The sequence below is a fragment of the Dryobates pubescens genome, chromosome 35 (genome assembly GCF_014839835.1).
Source record: "Dryobates pubescens isolate bDryPub1 chromosome 35, bDryPub1.pri, whole genome shotgun sequence".
NCBI classification, from domain to species: Eukaryota; Metazoa; Chordata; class Aves; order Piciformes; family Picidae; genus Dryobates; species Dryobates pubescens.
The window spans coordinates 5,736,057-5,752,618 of NC_071646.1; the positions used below are offsets into that span (position 1 = coordinate 5,736,057).

Sequence of the window (16,562 nt, forward strand, 5' to 3'; positions counted from 1 at the left end):
AGCAGTGTCATTTGGAGGAGGTCTCCTTGTTAATAGGAAGAACAACAGCTGGACTCTGCCATCACATTCACACTGAAGGCCAACCCCTCCTTCCCAGAAACGCTGGGATTGGACCCTCAAAAGAAACCATTGAAGAGCATTAAATGAGGTTTGGAGCTTTCTGTTCAGGAAGAAAAAGTCACTGCCAAAACAAAGCCAAACCTGGCTCAAGCTGTGCTGCCACATTCATGCTTGGGCCCACTTAAAAAGTACTGATTGAGGTCAGATCAAGGGAATCAAAGCCCACCTGAACTCCCTCTGCTGAGTGGGATTCAGCAGAGGAGCACCACAGGAACACCTGGGCTGGTGACAGCAGCCCTCCAGCGAGGGAAGGACATCACGACTGCTGCGCCCAGGAAATACATTCAGGGCATCTCCTCCTCCTGCATTTGGAACTTGATTTGTGTGTGTGCATCACTGAAACAGAAATCAACTAGTCCCTTTATCATTTCTGTGTCATCTGAAGCAGAATTCCAACTCCTCCCTTTATCCAGAGGCTAAAGGGAACACACAGGGGAGGGTCGAGCGAGCGAAGCAGCATCGCTCTCCCATCGCCCGGCTCCCTGCCACCAGGGCTAAGTGCAAGGCCACACCTGGGGGGTTAAGTGCAAGGTTACAATTTGGAGGCTCCAGTCAGAGGGGCAGCTCAGCTCAGCAGCTTGCTGCAGCATCCTTTGGGCTGTCAAACCAAACAGCAGGGATTTAGATCCCTCCGAAGCTTCCCGGTTAAGCTGGAGGGAAAGTGCCCAATGAGGTTGGAATTTGAACCGAGTGCTTTGGGAACGAAGACCCCAAACTTGTTTCCTGTTCAGAATGAAGGTTCAGCACCTTGGGGGGAGGTGTTCAACTTTGAAGGCTTCTCCTCCAAGCTGCTGAAAGGCAACTTTAAAAGTGCTAAACCTCATGTAATGCCCAGGGCACTGTGCCCTGACAGTCCCTCAGCAGGCAGCAGTTCCTTGCTATTAACAAAGAGGTAACAAGAAAAAAAGAAGAGCAGTTAATGAGAACTTGCATGTAATTAAATCATCACAGACTCAAAACCCATCTCTGGAGAGCAGCTCAGAGAGCTCTGCACTCTGGCTCCAAAACCTTCCTCCCCCTTCTGTACCTGCAGTTCATGGTGGTGGTGGTGGTTAGGGGGGAGGGGGAGAAGGGAGGGAAACACCAACCAAAAAGAACCCCCCCCCCAACAACAACCCAAGGCAGCACAACCAACAGCCCCAGGAGCTAGAGTGAGATCAGCACCTCCTTGTTCCTTGCACACCAGACATTCATGGGCTGTAACCAAAGGCCCTCAGCTATGAAAGCAGCAGTTTGTCACTGCTACAAACCCAAAAGTGCATTATTAGGGGGGACACAACTCAGGAGGACTTGGAAAAAAACAAACACCCCCTCAACAAAACCAAAAGGAGAGGAACACAGCTGTTAAAAATAACCCAAAGAACCAAAAGCAGTCCCTTCAGTGCATGCAGTTTTGAGGGGCTGGATGACAAAAGTGTTCAACACCCTCCACTTTCAAAGGGATTCCCAAGGCTCTGCCCCTCAGGAAACCAGCCAGCAGGTGCTGGGCACCTGAGGGAACATCAAACCTCGAGGCAGAGCAGCTCCCACTTGGGTTCCTGAAGGGGGAGATCATGCAGGCCATAAAAACAAAGCCATAAGAAGAAAGGTCACAGCAGCCTGAGGCCCTTACAAAAAGCTCCAAGGACCCAAAACCAGTGAAAACAAAATGAACTCAACCCAAAGAACCAAAAAGGAGTTGACACCAGGCTGGGACTTTGTGAGGTGGTTGGGTTGGGGTTTTTTTCCTTCCTTCCCCTCCACTTTCAAGCTACTGAGTGCTTCAAATCTGGGCTCTTGCCTTTGCTCAACACCATCCACTCCAAAAGGATTCCCAAGGCTCTGCCCCTCAGGAAACCAGCCAGCAGGTGCTGGGCACCTGAGGGAACATCAAACCTCGAGCCAGAGCAGCTCCCACTTGGGTTCCTGAGGGGGGAGATTATGCAGGCCATAAACAGAAAGGTCACAACGGCCTGAGGCCCTTACAAAAAGCTTCAAGGACCCAAAAAGAGTGAAAACAAAATGAACTAAACCCAAAGAACCAACAAGGAGTCAACACCAGGCTGGGCTTTTGTGGGGTTGGTTTTTTCCTTCCTTCCCCTCCACTTTCAAGCTACTGAGTGCTTCAAACCTGGGCTCTTGCCTTTGCTCAACACCATCCACTCCAAAGGGATTCCCAAGGCTCTGCCCCTCAGGAAACCAGCCAGCAGGTGCTGGGCACCTGAGGGAGCATCAAACCTCGAGCCAGAGCAGCTCCCACTTGGGTTCCTGAGGGGAGAGATCATGCAGGCCACAAAAATAAAGCCATAAAATAAAGGTCACAGCGGCCTGAGGCCCTCACAAAATGTTCCAAGGACCCAAAAAAACCAGTGACAACGAAACAAACTCAACCCAAAGAACCAAAAAGGAGCTGACACCAGGCTGGGACATTGTGAGGTGGTTGGGTTGGGTTCCTTTTTTTTCCCCCCCCCTCTCCTTTCCCCTCTACTTCCAAGCTACTGAGTGCTTCAAATCTGGGCTCTTAGCTTTGTCACTCACTCAAGGATGAGCTTTAAACCCCCCCCAAGAAATCCATGAAATGGCAAAAAAACCCCAAAAGGACATCAAGCAAAAGGACTTAAAAACCATCCCCCCCCCCAAAAAAAAAACAGATACAAAGGGAGTTTAGCCTTCCCCAGCATCCCTCCCTCCCCCCTCCACTCCCAGCTGTTTGGTTTGGTTGTTTCCTTCCCTCCCCCTCTCTTTTGTCGTCTCTTTTTCATGTCAATCAAAGCAGGCCTCACTTCCCTGCTGCTACACCTTTCCCCCCCCCCCCCCCAGCAACAAGGTGAGGGCAGGGGAGGGGGGAAAAAAATCCCTCCAAGTATTCTCCTCACAACTACTGCCTAAAAAAAAACACAACCCCAACCTTGGTGGCTTCTAACCTCACGAAAAAAAGGCAACAAAAGGCAAAAACCCAAAACAAACAAACAAACAACCCCCCCCCCCCCCCCCAAAAAAAAAAACCCAGAACCCCAACATACTCCCCCCCCCCAAAAAAAAGAACCAACTCAACAACACAACAAAACAGGAGGAGGGAAAGGGGGGGGAAATAATAATAATAATAATAATACCAATAAAAAGTCACCTAGGAAACAAAGATCTAACTTCAAATCATGACAGGGCTGGCTAAGGCTGGAACCCATAGCACCTGGCACACGCTGGAGGGGGGCTGTGTGGAGGAGGAGGAGGAGGAGGAGGAGGAGGAGGAGGAGGAGGAAGAGTTGGGTACAGAGACCACCAGGAGGGACCTCATTAAGATGCCCCCCTGACAATGATCATGACCAGGTAGTCGTCCTCTGATTTGGCCAAGGCCTTGGCCGTGGAGTCAAGGAACTGCTGGGAGAAATCGCAGGGGGGGAAGGCGTGCAGGACCCCGCTGTTCTCCTTGTCTTTGTTCCCCCCCACGGGCAGGCTGATCACCCCAGCAGCCTGCTTTTGCTTTAGGTAGGACACCAGATTCCTGAGGGGCCTCTGCGTGGAGGTGGTGGCGGCGGCGGAGGAGGCCTCGGCGGCTCCGGCCGGGGAGCGGCTGTCCGAGGCTCCGGGCACGGCCAGGAGGATGGCGTAGCCGTTGGGCCCCGCCACTTTGATGCGCCGGTTGACCTCGTCCAGCTTGGGCTGGTCCAGGCGGAGCCGCTGGGTGATCTTGAGCTGAGCCACTTTGCCGCCCGTCGCTCCCTCCACCAGCAGGCTGCTGGCCACGCCGAGGTCCCCCTGCAGCAGGTGCATGTTGGAAGGGAAGTTGCTGTTCTTCAGCAGGAGCATCCCCTGCCAAGCCAAGCAGAGCTTGGGGGCTCCGCCGGCCTGGGGCGCTCCGTCCTGCTGCTGCTGCTGTTTGGGAGGAGGGGGTTTGAGGCGGGAGGCTCCCCCGCCGCCCTCGGCGGCGCGCTCGTCCTTTTTGGCCGGGCTCTTGCACTCCTGGGCGCCGGCAGAGGCGCCGGCGGCGCCGGCGCGGTGCTTCCGCTCCCGCTCGGCCGAATTCTTGCGGTCGCGCTTCTCGTTCTGCCCCCGCTCCAGGCTGCCCCTCCGGGATTCCCGGACGGGAGAAGGTCGCTCCAAGAGGAGCAGACGGGAGGAGGAGCGCTCCAGGTCGCCGCTGTAACGCTCCCTCCCCGCCAGGAGCTCGGGGCTGCGGTCGGGGGGCGAGGTGGTGGTCAGGCAGTGGCGCTTGCGGGAGGAAGAGGAGCGCTCGCTGTCCGGAGAGCGGTCCAGGTGCCGGCCGCCGTCCTCCGCCAGCCTCCGTTTCCTAGGCTGATCCCTACCGCTACTGCCCAACTCCCTCTCCCCTCGGTCCCGCTCCAAGGACCAACCATCCCGGCGGCGCTCGAGGCTTTCCAGCGGGTCGTAGGCAGCTGCCCGGTTACTCCGATCCCGCACAGGGGGCGGGGGCGGCACCCACTCCGCCTCAGGATAGAGATCTCGGTCTCGGTCTCTATAGAGCAAGGGAGGCGTCCTGTCCCGGGCCCCCCGCAGAGGATCGGGTGGGGCTCCCCGGTGAGCCCCGAAGGCGGCCGCCTCCGCCACCAGCTCGTAATGAGCGGCGGGCGGCAAGGGCAGGGGCTGCAGGTAGGGCTGCTGGTACCGGTGCTCGGTGTCGGCGAAGTCCACGCGGAGGCGGCGGTCCGGCCCCCCCAGGGGGAAGCCTCGCATGTGGGTGCAGGCAGCCTGCGCCGCGTCCAGGCTCTCGTACTGGATGTAAGCCCAGGAGTCGCCCTTGCGGTAGTCGATGGTGCGGATGGTGCCGAAGCGATCGAACTCCCTGGCCAGGGCGGCCAGCGGCACCCAAGGCCCCAGGCCGCCCACCCAGAGCCTGGTAGTGGGAGTGGCTTTGCCGTAGCCGATCTTGATGGGGTTGCGCAGCAGCACCTTCCCCGACATGGCCAGCTTGGCCCTGTGAGCCATGTCCAGGTTCTCGAACTTAAGAAAACCGTAGGTGCTGGTCTGCCCCCGCCCCGGCCTCTTGATGTCCACCTCGGTGATGACCCCGAAGCGGTCGAAAGCGCGCCGCAGGTCCGACTCGCTGACCGTGATGTCCAGGTTGCCGAGGAACAAGGTGCGGTTGGCTCTCTGATCGTCCTCGGGGCTGATCTCCTCCTCGCCGGCCGCTCCGGCGCCGCCTCCTGCCCCGCGGAACCCCCCGGCAGCGGCCACCCCGGCCACCCGCTCCAGCCCGTAAGCCGGCCGCACTCGCGCGTCGTAGAACGCCCCGTAGTCCCGCTCCCTCTCCAGCTCCCGGGGCAGAGGGGGCGGAGGGGGCAAGCGGCCCAGGGCGAGCTGCTGCAGCCGGTAGTCGCGGTAACCCAGGGCCCCGCCGCTGCCGGCGGGGGACAGAGCGCGTTGCGTCGCCCCAGCCGCGGGGTGCCGAACCGCCGCCGCGGCCGCCGCGGCCACCCCGACGGCCGCCGTGCCGTAAGGAGACTCCTTGTCCAGCAACGCCGGGGAACGGCTGCTGCGGCGCCGGCTGCTGCCTCCTCCGGCGCTCCCGACGTAGACGGCCTCGATCTTTAACGGGCGGTCGTAGAGTACGAGGCGGCCGCGGGCGTGCTTGGCGGCGCGGGCATCCTCGGGCCGGCGGAAGTTCACGAAGGCCACGCGCTCGTCGGCGGCGCCGGTGCCGGGCGGCAGGCGGCTGATTTTGACGCTCACGTCGCCGAAGCGCTTGAACTCGTGGAAGAGCCCGTCCTCCACCGCTTCGTCGCTCAGCGCCGAGCCCAGCTCGCTGATCTTCAGCGTCTTGTACTCCCCGCCGCCGCCGCCCGACTCGGAGGAAGAGGAGGAAGGAGCCGCTGCCGGTGCCCGGGACTCACCCCCACCGCTGCGGCTGCCGCCGCTCCGCGACGCCTCCGCTGTTTTACCGCTGCCGTAACCGTGTCGGCTGCCCCCGCCGCTGCTCGCCGTCGCCGCCCCGGCCTCGTACTCTCGGCTCCCGGCGCGGCTGGCCTTGTCCGGGTGCGGGCCGCGCCGGCTGCTCCCGCTGTTGCTCTCGTTAGAGGCCGCCGCTGCCGCCGCTTTCCCGCCGCTGCCGTTGGAGCCGCCGGAACCGCTCGGCTTCTTGCTGCTCCGCTCGCCCCGCGCCGATGAAGAGGAGGACGCCGAGTCCTCGCCGCCGCCGCCCCGCGAACGTTTAGCTTTGGCCGGCGAGCGCTCCTTGCCCTTCATGGCGGCGGGCGGCGGGGCCCCCTCCCGCCCCCGGCCCTGCTCCCGCCGGCGGCCTCACCGACTGACCGCCGCGCTCACGCACCCGCCGCCATCTTGGAAGCCGCGGCGGTAGCCAGCCCCGCCCCGTGGGCGCCCATTGGCCGCTCGGCGCCAGCCCGCCACCCTCGTTGGCCGCCGGGCGCGTCACCCCCACCCACCTCACCCTCGTCGGGCGGAAGGCCCGCCCACTCCCCCGGATGTGCCATTTCCGATTGGCCCACTGGGCTGTCCTTCCGGCCGCCGGCCTCGCGCGCCCGCGAGGAGGGGGCGGGAAGAGCCGCCCACCCTTTCCACCCCGCCCCGCACGCTCATTGGAAAATTAGAAAGGGCGCCGCTTTCCGATTGGACATCCTTCTCTGTCAATCGCAGGCGTTCGGCCACCGGAGAATGGCCCCTGCTGATTGGCCATTGCCCTGAATTCAGCCTCTCCTTTTGATTTGCTCTCGTACCTGCCAGTTATACTGGTCCCGCTGCGACCCCGCCCCGCGGCTCCTATTGGCCCTCTCGCTCAGACGCGGGTTCCCATCGTCCCTCTCAAATTCTCGCGAGCGGCCTCTTCCCCGCTCCTTTTCCTCATTGGTCACCCATAACCTTCCCTGCGAGCCTCTGATTGGCTGAAGTCTGCGCCACTCCCGGAGAAGCGCGGGCTGCTGCCCGAGCCCCGTTCTTCATTTATCATTGGGCGAGAAAAATAGCCGTCGGCCCCTGATTGGGCGCAGTCGGACGGCTTGCTGATAGGCTAAAGCGGCGATCAGTCGCGCCGGCTCTGGCGCTGATTGGGGGAGGTGGGGCGGGGAGGAGGGCGGTTTCCCGGCAGGGCTCAGCCGGGCGGCCGCTGCTGAGCGCTCAGAGCGCTGCTGCGGGGCTGCGCTGCGGGGCTGCGCTGCGGGGCTGCGGTTTAGCTCCAGCGGAGGGGGGAGAAAGAAGCGTCCGAGAGGGTGCAGTTCTGCTGTCCCTCCGTGCCCTTGTCTAGCAAATGCAGTCGAGGTCCTGCTTGGGCGGCTCGAAGAGCCCCGCGGTGTGCTGGGGTCAGCCCCGCGGTGTGCTGGGGTCAGCCCCGCGGCCCCGTCCTGCCCTCCGCTCTCCTCCTGGGGGCTTCCCGGGGGTCTCCTGGGTGTGGGAGGCTGTGCCGGAGCCGGGCTAGGGCCGCCCGTCAAGGTCAGACCTCGCCCTGTTGCTGCATCGCTCGAAGCCCTCACACGGCCGGCAGGGTTCCCACGCGAAGCCTCCCAGAGAGCAGCAGCGGCGCCGATAGGTTTTTATTGTGCTGATACATTCCGGCTCTCCCCAGAGATGATCTCTTCCACGGGCTGGCTGGAGCTCAGGGGGTGGTTGGGGATGGGAAGGAACAGCTTTGGGGGTTGACTCGGAGCCGCTGTGATTTCCAGGTGAAAGGAATCCAGTCCTGGCGGGCTGGAAGCAGCTCTGGTCCCTGTAGGCTGGGAGGATCCCACTCCTGCCGGGGCTGAGCCAGCAGCTCCTGTTCCCCTTTCACAGAGCCACAGATTGCTGCAGGTTGGAAGGGACCCCCAAAGGTCATCTTGGCCAAGCCCCCTGCGGGCAGCAGGGACCTCTCCAGCTGGAGCAAGCTTTCCAGAACCACATCAGCTCTGATCTTGAATGTCTCCAGGGATGGAGCCTCAACCACCTCCCCTGGGCAGCCTGTGCCAGTGTCTCCCCAGCCTCACTGTCCAGAACTTCCTCCTGATGTCCAACCTAAACCTCCCCTGCTCCAGTTTCAAACCACTGCCCCTCACCCTATCCCCACAGCCCTCCCCAGCCTTCCTCTATCCCCTTCAGATGTTGAAATGCAGCTCTGAGGTCTCCCTGGAGCCTTCTCCAGCTTCCCCAGCCTGTCCCCAGCTCTCTGATCATCTTTGCCTCCCTTTCTTTCTCCATGCCTGGGGATGGGGAAAAAGGAAGGCTCAAAGGATGAGGAAGCTGTGATGGGGGTGGATCCTGCTAGGCTCAGCATCTTAATCCCCCACAAATCATATCCCCAAAGCCTAATTTCACCCCCCCCCCAGGGCAGTGCTGGGAGAGTTACCTGTTTGTCCTTCTTGGCTGCCCTCTAAATGGTCTCCTGGGGTGCATTAAGCAAAGTGAGGCCAGCAGGGCTAGGGAGCTTCTCCTCCCCCTCTGCTCTGCCCTGCTGAGACCACACCTGGAATACTGTGTCCAGTTTGGGTCTCCCCAGCTCAAGAGGGACAGGGACTTGCTGGAGAGGGTACAGTGGAGGCTGTGAGGATGGTTGGGGGATGTCAACATCTCTGCTGAGAGCCCTGGGGCTGTTTAGCCTGGAGAAGAGAAGGCTGAGAGGGGATCTGATCGATGTCTGTCAATATCCGAGGGGCTGGAGGGCAAGGTGAAGCTGCCAGGCTCTGTTTGGTGGTGCCCAGGGACAGGAGAAGGGGCACTGGGCACAAACTGGAACCCAGGAAGTTCCACCTCAACATGAGGGAAGAGTTCTTGAACATCTCTGCTGAGAGCCCTGGGGCTGTTTAGCCTGGAGAAGAGAAGGCTGAGAGGGGATCTGATCAATGACTTATCAATATCTGAGGGGCTGGAGGGCAAGGTGAAGCTGCCAGGCTCTGTTTGGTGGTGCCTAGTGACAGGAGAAGGGGCAATGGGCACAAACTGGAACCCAGGAGGTTCCATCTCACCAGCAGGAGAAACTTCTTCGGTGTGAGGGTGCTGGAGCCCTGGAGCAGGCTGCCCAGGGAGGTTGTGAAGTCTCCTCTGGAGGCTTTCAAGCCCCACCTGGGTGACCTGCCCTGGGTGCTGCTGCTTTGGCAGCGGGGAGGGGGGAGGTTGGACTCAATGCTCTCTGGAGTTCCCTTCCAACCCCTCCCATTCTCTGAGCCGCATCCAAACCCAGCAGCAGCACCAGAGGAGAGGAGCATCCTGCAGAGCCACGCTGCAGCACGAAGGACTTGGGTTTAGCCAGCGCTGCTCCGGCCCCCGCTGAGCCACCTCTGATCCTCACAGCCCTGAGTGCTTTGAAAGCAGGAGAGCAGAGAGCACAAACATTTCCCTGGCTGTGCCTCCCAGTGCAGTGCCCTCCCCTCCCTGTGGGCACCCCCGTGGAAACCAGATCGCTCCCTAGGAAGGTTTCTCCTCCGGGCCGAGGAGGGGGGGAGAATTGAATCAGCCTTGTTTAATGGCAGGGCCATTAGAGCTGCATTTTCCTCCCTGTCACATCAGCTCCTCCTGACAGAGATGGTGCACACACACACACACACACAGAGAGAGGCTTCTGAAATCGTGGGTGGGTTTGCAGCGGTGGGGAAATAGCTGCTGGCTAAATATAGGGCTGGGGGAGTGGTGGGAATTGTGGTTGGGATGCACAGGGAGCTGCTGAGGAGCAGATCCTCCTGTGTGACTGCCTGGGGAGCTAAGCCAGCCCCAAGCTGCAGGCTCAGAAAGGAGAGAGGGGGGAAGGGAGAGGGAGGGGGCGGGGAAGCTGCTCAAGGGTTGTAAATAGCTGAGGGGTTGGGGGGCAAGATGGGATGGAATGGAATAGAAAATGGAATGGAATGGAATGGAATGGAATGGAACAGAAAATGGAATGGAATGGAATAGAAAATAGAATGGAATGGAATAGAAAATAAAATAGAATGGAATGGAATGGAAAATGGAATAGAATGGAAAATGGAATGGAATAGAAAGTAGAATGGGATGGAAAATGGAATAGAATGGAATGGAATAGAAAATGGAAGAGAAAGGAATGGAAAATGAAATGGAATGGAATAGAAAATGGAATGGAATAGAATGGAATAGAGAATGGAGTAGAGAATGGAATGAAATGGAAGAGAATGGAATGGTATAGAATGGAATGGAATAGATAATGGAATGGAATAGAATGGAATAGAGAATGGAATGGAAGAGAATGGAATGGAATAGAATGGAATGGAGAATGGAATGGAATGGTATAGAATGGAATGGAATAGATAATGGAATAGAATGGAATGGAATAGAGAATGGAATGGAATAGAATGGAATAGATAATGGAATGGAATAGAATGGAATAGAGAATGGAATGGAATAGAGAATGGAATGGAATAGAGAATGGAATGGACTGGAGATTGGAATGGAAAATGGAATAGAATGGAATAGAATGGAATGGAGAATGGAATGGAAAATGGAATGGAGTGGAATGGAATAGAGAATGGAATGGAGAATGGAATAGAGAGTGGAATGGAATAGAAAATGGAATGGAATGGGTTAGAATGGAATAGAAAATGGACTAGACATAGAATAGAATAGAATAGAATAGAATAGAATAGAATAGAATAGAATAGAATAGACTAGACAATGTTGGATAAGAAGCAGCTGCCAGGCTGTGTTTGGTGGTGCCCAGTGATAGGAGAAGAGGCACTGGGCACAAACTGGAACCCAGGAAGTTCCACCTCAACATGAGGGGAGAGTTCTTGATCATCTCTGCTGTGATGAAAGGCTGAGAGCCCTGGGGCTGTTTAGCCTGGAAAAGAGAAGAGAAGGCTGAGAGGGGATCTGATCAATGCCTATCAATAGCTGAGGGCTGGGGGGCAGGGTGAAGAAGGTAAATGGACACAAACTGGAGCCCAGAAGGTTCCTTCTCACCAGGAGGAGAGCATTCTTTGCTGGGAGGGTGCTGGAGGCCTGGAGGTTGTGGAGTCTCCATCTCAGGAGGCTTTCAAGCCCCACCTGGATGTGTTCCTGTGGGACCTGCCCTGGGTGTCCCTGCTGGGGGGGGACAGAGGTCCCTTCCAACCCTCCCATCCCATGGTTCTCTGGTAGAGGAGCTCAGCTCATGTGGCTGTGGGGACCACAAAGGCCAGAGGTGGTTAGGAGGCTGGGGCTGGACCAGGTGAGGGGACCCAGAGCTGTGTGCTGGAGGAGCAGCAGCAGCGTGGGGGAGCCTTGGCTGAGCGAGATACCCAGCCTGGCAGACAGCCCTCCCCCAGCCTGGGGCAAACTGCTCTCCTGGGCACACACAGCTGGAGGAGAGTCACAGAATCACCAAGTCCAAGCCCTGCCAGGGCACCACCACCCCACGGCCCTCAGCACCACAGCTCCAGGGCTTTGCAACCCCTCCAGGGATGGAGGCTCCACCACTGCCCCTGGGCAGCCTGAGACAGGCCTGGGCAAGCCTCAAAGGGGAGAAATTGTTCCTCATGGCCAAGCTGAACCTCCCCTGGGGCAACCTGAGGTCATTTCCTCTCATTCTGTCATTTGTTGATAAGGAGCAGAGCCCAACCTCCACCTGCCCCCAGCCTCCTCTCAGGGAGCTGCAGAGAGCAATGAGGTCTCCCTCAGCCTCCTCTTCTCCAGGCTCAACCCCCCCCAGCTCCCTCAGCTGCTGCTCCCCAGCCCTGTCCTCCAGACCCTTCCCCAGCTCTGTTGCCCTTCCCTGGCCCTGCTCCAGCCTCTCAGTGTCCAGGGAGAAGAGCCCAACCCCCAACCTGCCTCCAACCTCCCTTCCAGGGAGCTGTAGAGAGCCTCCCCTCAGCCTCCTCTTCTCCCTGGCATCTGTTAGGGCATCACAGAGGAGTGAGCACTCACACCTTGGCTAGCTAAGGCTACAACTGTGGGGGAAAAAAACCTCTTTTGCCATCTTGCAGCTCCATCTTTGAGGTCACAGCTGCTGGGGAAAGCCTCCTGGCCCAGCTCCACTGCCATGTGAGGAAATGCATCACTTTAACCAGCCAGTGGTAGAGGCTGCTACCCACTGAGGTCCTAACCACTTCCTCCTGGTGCCCCTGGCTGGGAGCAGAAGACCAATTGATGAGTCAGGACATAAAAGGCACCTTGGGGGAGCTCTGGGCCAGGGCACCCCAGGGCTGGGCTCTTCTGAAGGACACTTCAGCTGCTTTCAGCCCTGCTTCCAAGGGAGGACTCTGCTCCTCCTGGGCTTTCCTCCACCTCTGCATCGACCACCGCTGCTGGACAGCTGGTGTGGTGGCCACTGCTGTGTTCTGGCAGCAGGAGAAGGCAACACAGCTCCTGAAAGAGGCTCTGGAGAGGGCTGTGCTTTGTCAGGCTGGCGTGAGCAGGAGTCTCCCCCCAGGCCCCAGCAAGACAAAGAGCTCTGCCTGTGCTTGTAGCTATCTGTATGAATAATTAAGGTGCCAGATGGCCCTTGAGCCCCTGGCCTAGATAGAAACCTCTAATTACACCTGGGATCCATGGGAGTTGAGCAGCCAGGTCCCTCTGCAGAGCTGGGCTCAGCCCAGAGCAGATCCAGGTCCCTCTGCAGAGCTGGGCTCAGCCCAGAGCAGATCCAGGTCCCTCTGCAGAGCTGAGCTCAGCCCAGAGCAGATCCAGGTCCCTCTGCAGGGCTGGGCTCAGCCCAGAGCAGATCCAGGTCCCTCTGCAGGGCTGGGCTCAGCCCAGAGCAGATCCAGGTCCCTCTGCAGAGCTGGGCTCAGCCCAGAGCAGATCCAGGTCCCTCTGCAGAGCTGGGCTCAGCCCAGAGCAGATCCAGGTCCCTCTGCAGAGCTGGGCTCAGCCCAGAGCAGATCCAGGTCCCTCTGCAGAGCTGGGCTCAGCCCAGAGCAGATCCAGGTCCCTCTGCAGAGCTGGGCTCAGCCCAGAGCAGATTCAGGTCCCTCTGCAGAGCTGGGCTCAGCCCTGAGGATCATCCAGGTCCCTCTGCAGAGCTGGGCTCAGCCCAGAGCAGATCCAGGTCTCTCTGCAGAGCTGGGCTCAGCCCAGAGCAGATCCAGGTCCCTCTGCAGAGCTGGGCTCAGCCCAGAGCAGATCCAGGTCCCTCTGCAGAGCTGGGCTCAGCCCTGAGCAGATCCAGGTCCCTCTGCAGAGCCTGGCTCAGCCCAGAGGATCATCCAGGTCCCTCTGCAGGGCTGGGCTCATCCCAGAGCAGATCCAGGTCCCTCTGCAGAGCTGGGCTCAGCCCTGAGGATCATCCAGGTCCCTCTGCAGAGCTGGGCTCAGCCCAGAGCAGATCCAGGTCCCTCTGCAGGGCTGGGCTCAGCCCTGAGGATCATCCAGGTCCCTCTGCAGGGCTGGGCTCATCCCTGAGGATCATCCAGGTCCCTCTGCAGGGCTGGGCTCATCCCTGAGGATCATCCAGGTCCCTCTGCAGGGCTGGGCTCATCCCTGAGGATCATCCAGGTCCCTCTGCTAGAGCTGGGCTCATCTCAGAGGATCCTTGGGTGTCACAGAGCCAATGAAACTCAGGCTTCCTCCAGACTCCATCCTCTGGGGCTTTCCTTTGGCGTTTTCCAGCCCCTTCTGGGGATGATCCTGCAGGAAGGGTTGAGGCTGGAGGGGAAGGAGGAGCAGGGAGGGTGAGGTGGCGAAGCTGAGCCCTGCTGCTCGGCGCAGGCAGCCTGCCTGGGAGCCTCTCCAGCAGGGAGGCGTTTGCTTGTTGGCAGCTTTGCATTCCAGGAGCTGCTGCTGCTGCTGCTTCTCGCTGGAGCTGTGTTTGTGTCCCAGCTGCCCATTAGAGGCATGGAAATACATTAGCTTCACTTAGGCCAGGCCACAAGAGCCCTCCTGGGAGGGCAGCTGCCAGCCCGGCCGTGAGCTGCTGTGCACTCTGACCCAGGCAGCAGGAGGAAAGCTTTCCCCCGAAGCAGCGCTGCAGCTCTTTGCCTTCACCAGCAGGGAGGGAGAGAAAGAAAGAAGCCCAAACCACCCAGCCCTGGACAAGAGCCACCCCGTGGGATGCTGGAGAGCTTTGGCTGCCAACTGCAAGGCAGCTCCCAGCACCTCGAGGAAATCAGCATCCTGGGGCTGGATCGGCAATGGTGTGGCCGGGCCAGGGATGGTTCCCCCCTGGGCTGGGCACTGGGGAGGCCACAGCTTGAGCCCTGGCTTCAGTTTTGGACTCCTGACTCCAAGGAGGACATTGGGAGGCTGGAGCAGGGCTGGGGAAGGGGCTGGGGAGGAGCAGCTGGGGGGGTTGAGCCTGGAGGAGAGGAGGCTGAGGGAGACCTCATTGCTCTCTGCAGCTCCCTGAGAGGAGGCTGCAGCCAGGTGGGGGCTGGGCTCTGCTCCCTGGACATTGAGAGGCTGCAGCAGGGTCAGGGAAGGGCAACAGAGCTGGGGAAGGGTCTGGGGAAGAGGGCTGGGAAGGAGCAGCCTGGAGCAGAGGAGGCTGAGGGAGACCTCATTGCTCTCTGCAGCTCCCTGAGAGGAGGCTGCAGCTAGGGGAAGGGTTGGGCTCTGCTCCCCAGGCTCAGGGGACAGAAGGAGAGGAACTGGCCTGGAATTGTGCCAGGGGAGGCTGAGGTTGGAGAGGAGGAAACATTTCTTTGCTGGAGGAGTGGTCAAGGATTGGCAGAGGCTGCCCAGGGAGGTGGTGGAGTCCCCATGGCTGGAGGGGGTCAGGAAAGTGCCCTGCAGGGAGATGGGGATGAGGTCAAGACTCCTCACCCTGCTCCATGCCTCTTCTCAAGCTAACCTCTGCCTAAAGCCAGGCTCCCAGTGCCATCCCTAAGGACTCTGGGGACAGCTTTCAGAGTGGTTCCCCAAGCAGGGTGGTCCCTGCACCTCATCCCACCTATCAACCCCCTCAGAGCACAGGGCCACAGAGGGGTTTGGCTGGGAAGGGACCTTAGAGCTCATCTAATTCCATTCCCTCTGCCCTGGGCAGGGACACTTCCCACCAGCCCAGGCTGCTCAAGACCTCATCCAGCCTGGCCTTGAGCACCCCCAGGGAGGAAGCAGCCACAGCCTCCCTGGGCAGCCTGTGCCAGAGTCTCCCCAAACCCCCCCAGACCCCAGGCATGGAGCTGCTTGGCTTCCATTCCCTGGGAGCTCCTCTCTGCAGGGCTTTGCTGCCTGTCCCCAGGTGCTGCTGCTCTCAGGAGATGGACACAGAGGCACAGGGTCCCAGAATGGGTTGGGACCCCTCCCCCCAGCCCAGCTTGCTCAAGACCTCATCCAGCCTGGCCCTGAACACCTCCAGGGTCGGGGCACCCACAGCCTCCCCGGGCAGCCTGCGCCGAGCATCTCAGGTTGCTCAGGAAGGTTGTAGCTGCCCCATCTCAGCCAGCAGCCTAAGGGGCAGCCCCCAAGCCTCTCGCCATCCCCCCCCTCCACCCCCCAGCCCCGCGGCCGGGGGCTCTGTCCCCTGCTGGCCGGCAGAGCAGGCAGCCCCTGCCTGTCCCACCGCCGGCAGATGGCAACGGCGGCTCAGCAATCGGCGGGGTCCGATCCAGCCTGGCCGCAGGGAGCTGAGCCCTGTGCCCTGGCACAGCCCCTCCAAACCCTACCTCTGCTCCTTTCTGCTCCTCTCCATTCCATTCCATTCTCTCTCTCTCTTCCCCCCCTCCCCCCCTGCTGCGTGGGGAGTGCTGGAGTTTAATAAGTAATGAAGGGATTTATGGAGCCATTAGCACAGTAATTGCTCACTTTCCACCTAATATTCAGAGATTAATGGAGAGGGAAGAATAAACCCTCCCCTACCCCCCCTCAAAGCAGGGAGAGAAGTGAGAGAGGGATCTGGGACCATCCACATCCTCCACAACAAGCCTGCAGGCAGCTGCGGTGATCGCAAAGCTTTCAGCAGCCAAGGGCACTCTCCAAGCTCTTCCCCCTCCTGCCCGCAGCAGTCCCTGCCTGCCCTCCCCTGCTCCAGCCGGGCACAGCCATGTCTGCAGGAGAAGGAGGCAGCTGGTGGGGGGTGCCCAGCCCCGGTCCCTCCCGGCAGGGCTCCTCCTGCAGGGCTGCAGCCCGAGGAAGCCAGGCAGGACCTTGGGGAAGCTGCAGCCATGGCTGGGCTTCAGGTGGCTTGGCTCAGAGTCACCTCCACTCCATCTGCCCCCTGCAAGCTGCTGCCTTCCCCTCCAGTCCCTGTGCTCAGCCTTCCCCTTCCAGTCCCTGTGCTCAGCCTTCCCCTTCCAGTCCCTGTGCTCAGCATTCCCCTTCCAGTCCCTGTGCTCAGCCTTCCCCTTCCAGTCCCTGTGCTCAGCCTTCTCCTCCCATCCCTGTGCTCAGCCTTCCCCTTCCAGTCCCTGTGCTCAGCCTTCTCCTTCCAGTCCCTGTGCTCAGCCTTCTCCTCCCAGTCCCTGTGCTCAGCCTTCTCTTTCCAGTCCCTGTGCTCAGCCTTCTCCTTCCAGTCCCTGTGCTCAGCCTTCCCCTTCCAGTCCCTGTGCTCAGCCTTCCCCTTCCAGTCCCTGTGCTCAGCCTTCCCCTTCCAGTCCCTGTGCTCAGCCTTCTCTTTCCAGTCCCTGTGCTCAGCCTTCCCCTTCCAGTCCCTGTGATCAGCCTTCCCC

The 16,562-nt window shown here is 59.8% G+C and overlaps 1 protein-coding gene across 1 annotated transcript; it reads right to left on the minus strand.

Annotated features, from left to right (window-relative positions):
• Positions 1 to 3,211: 3,211 nt before the first annotated feature.
• Positions 3,212 to 6,354, minus strand: RBM15 (RNA binding motif protein 15). Its single transcript, XM_009900660.2, has one exon. The coding sequence runs from the start codon at positions 6,298 to 6,300 to the stop codon at positions 3,394 to 3,396; it is 2,907 nt and encodes a 968-aa protein (XP_009898962.2). The 5' UTR covers positions 6,301 to 6,354; the 3' UTR covers positions 3,212 to 3,393.
• Positions 6,355 to 16,562: the final 10,208 nt, after the last annotated feature.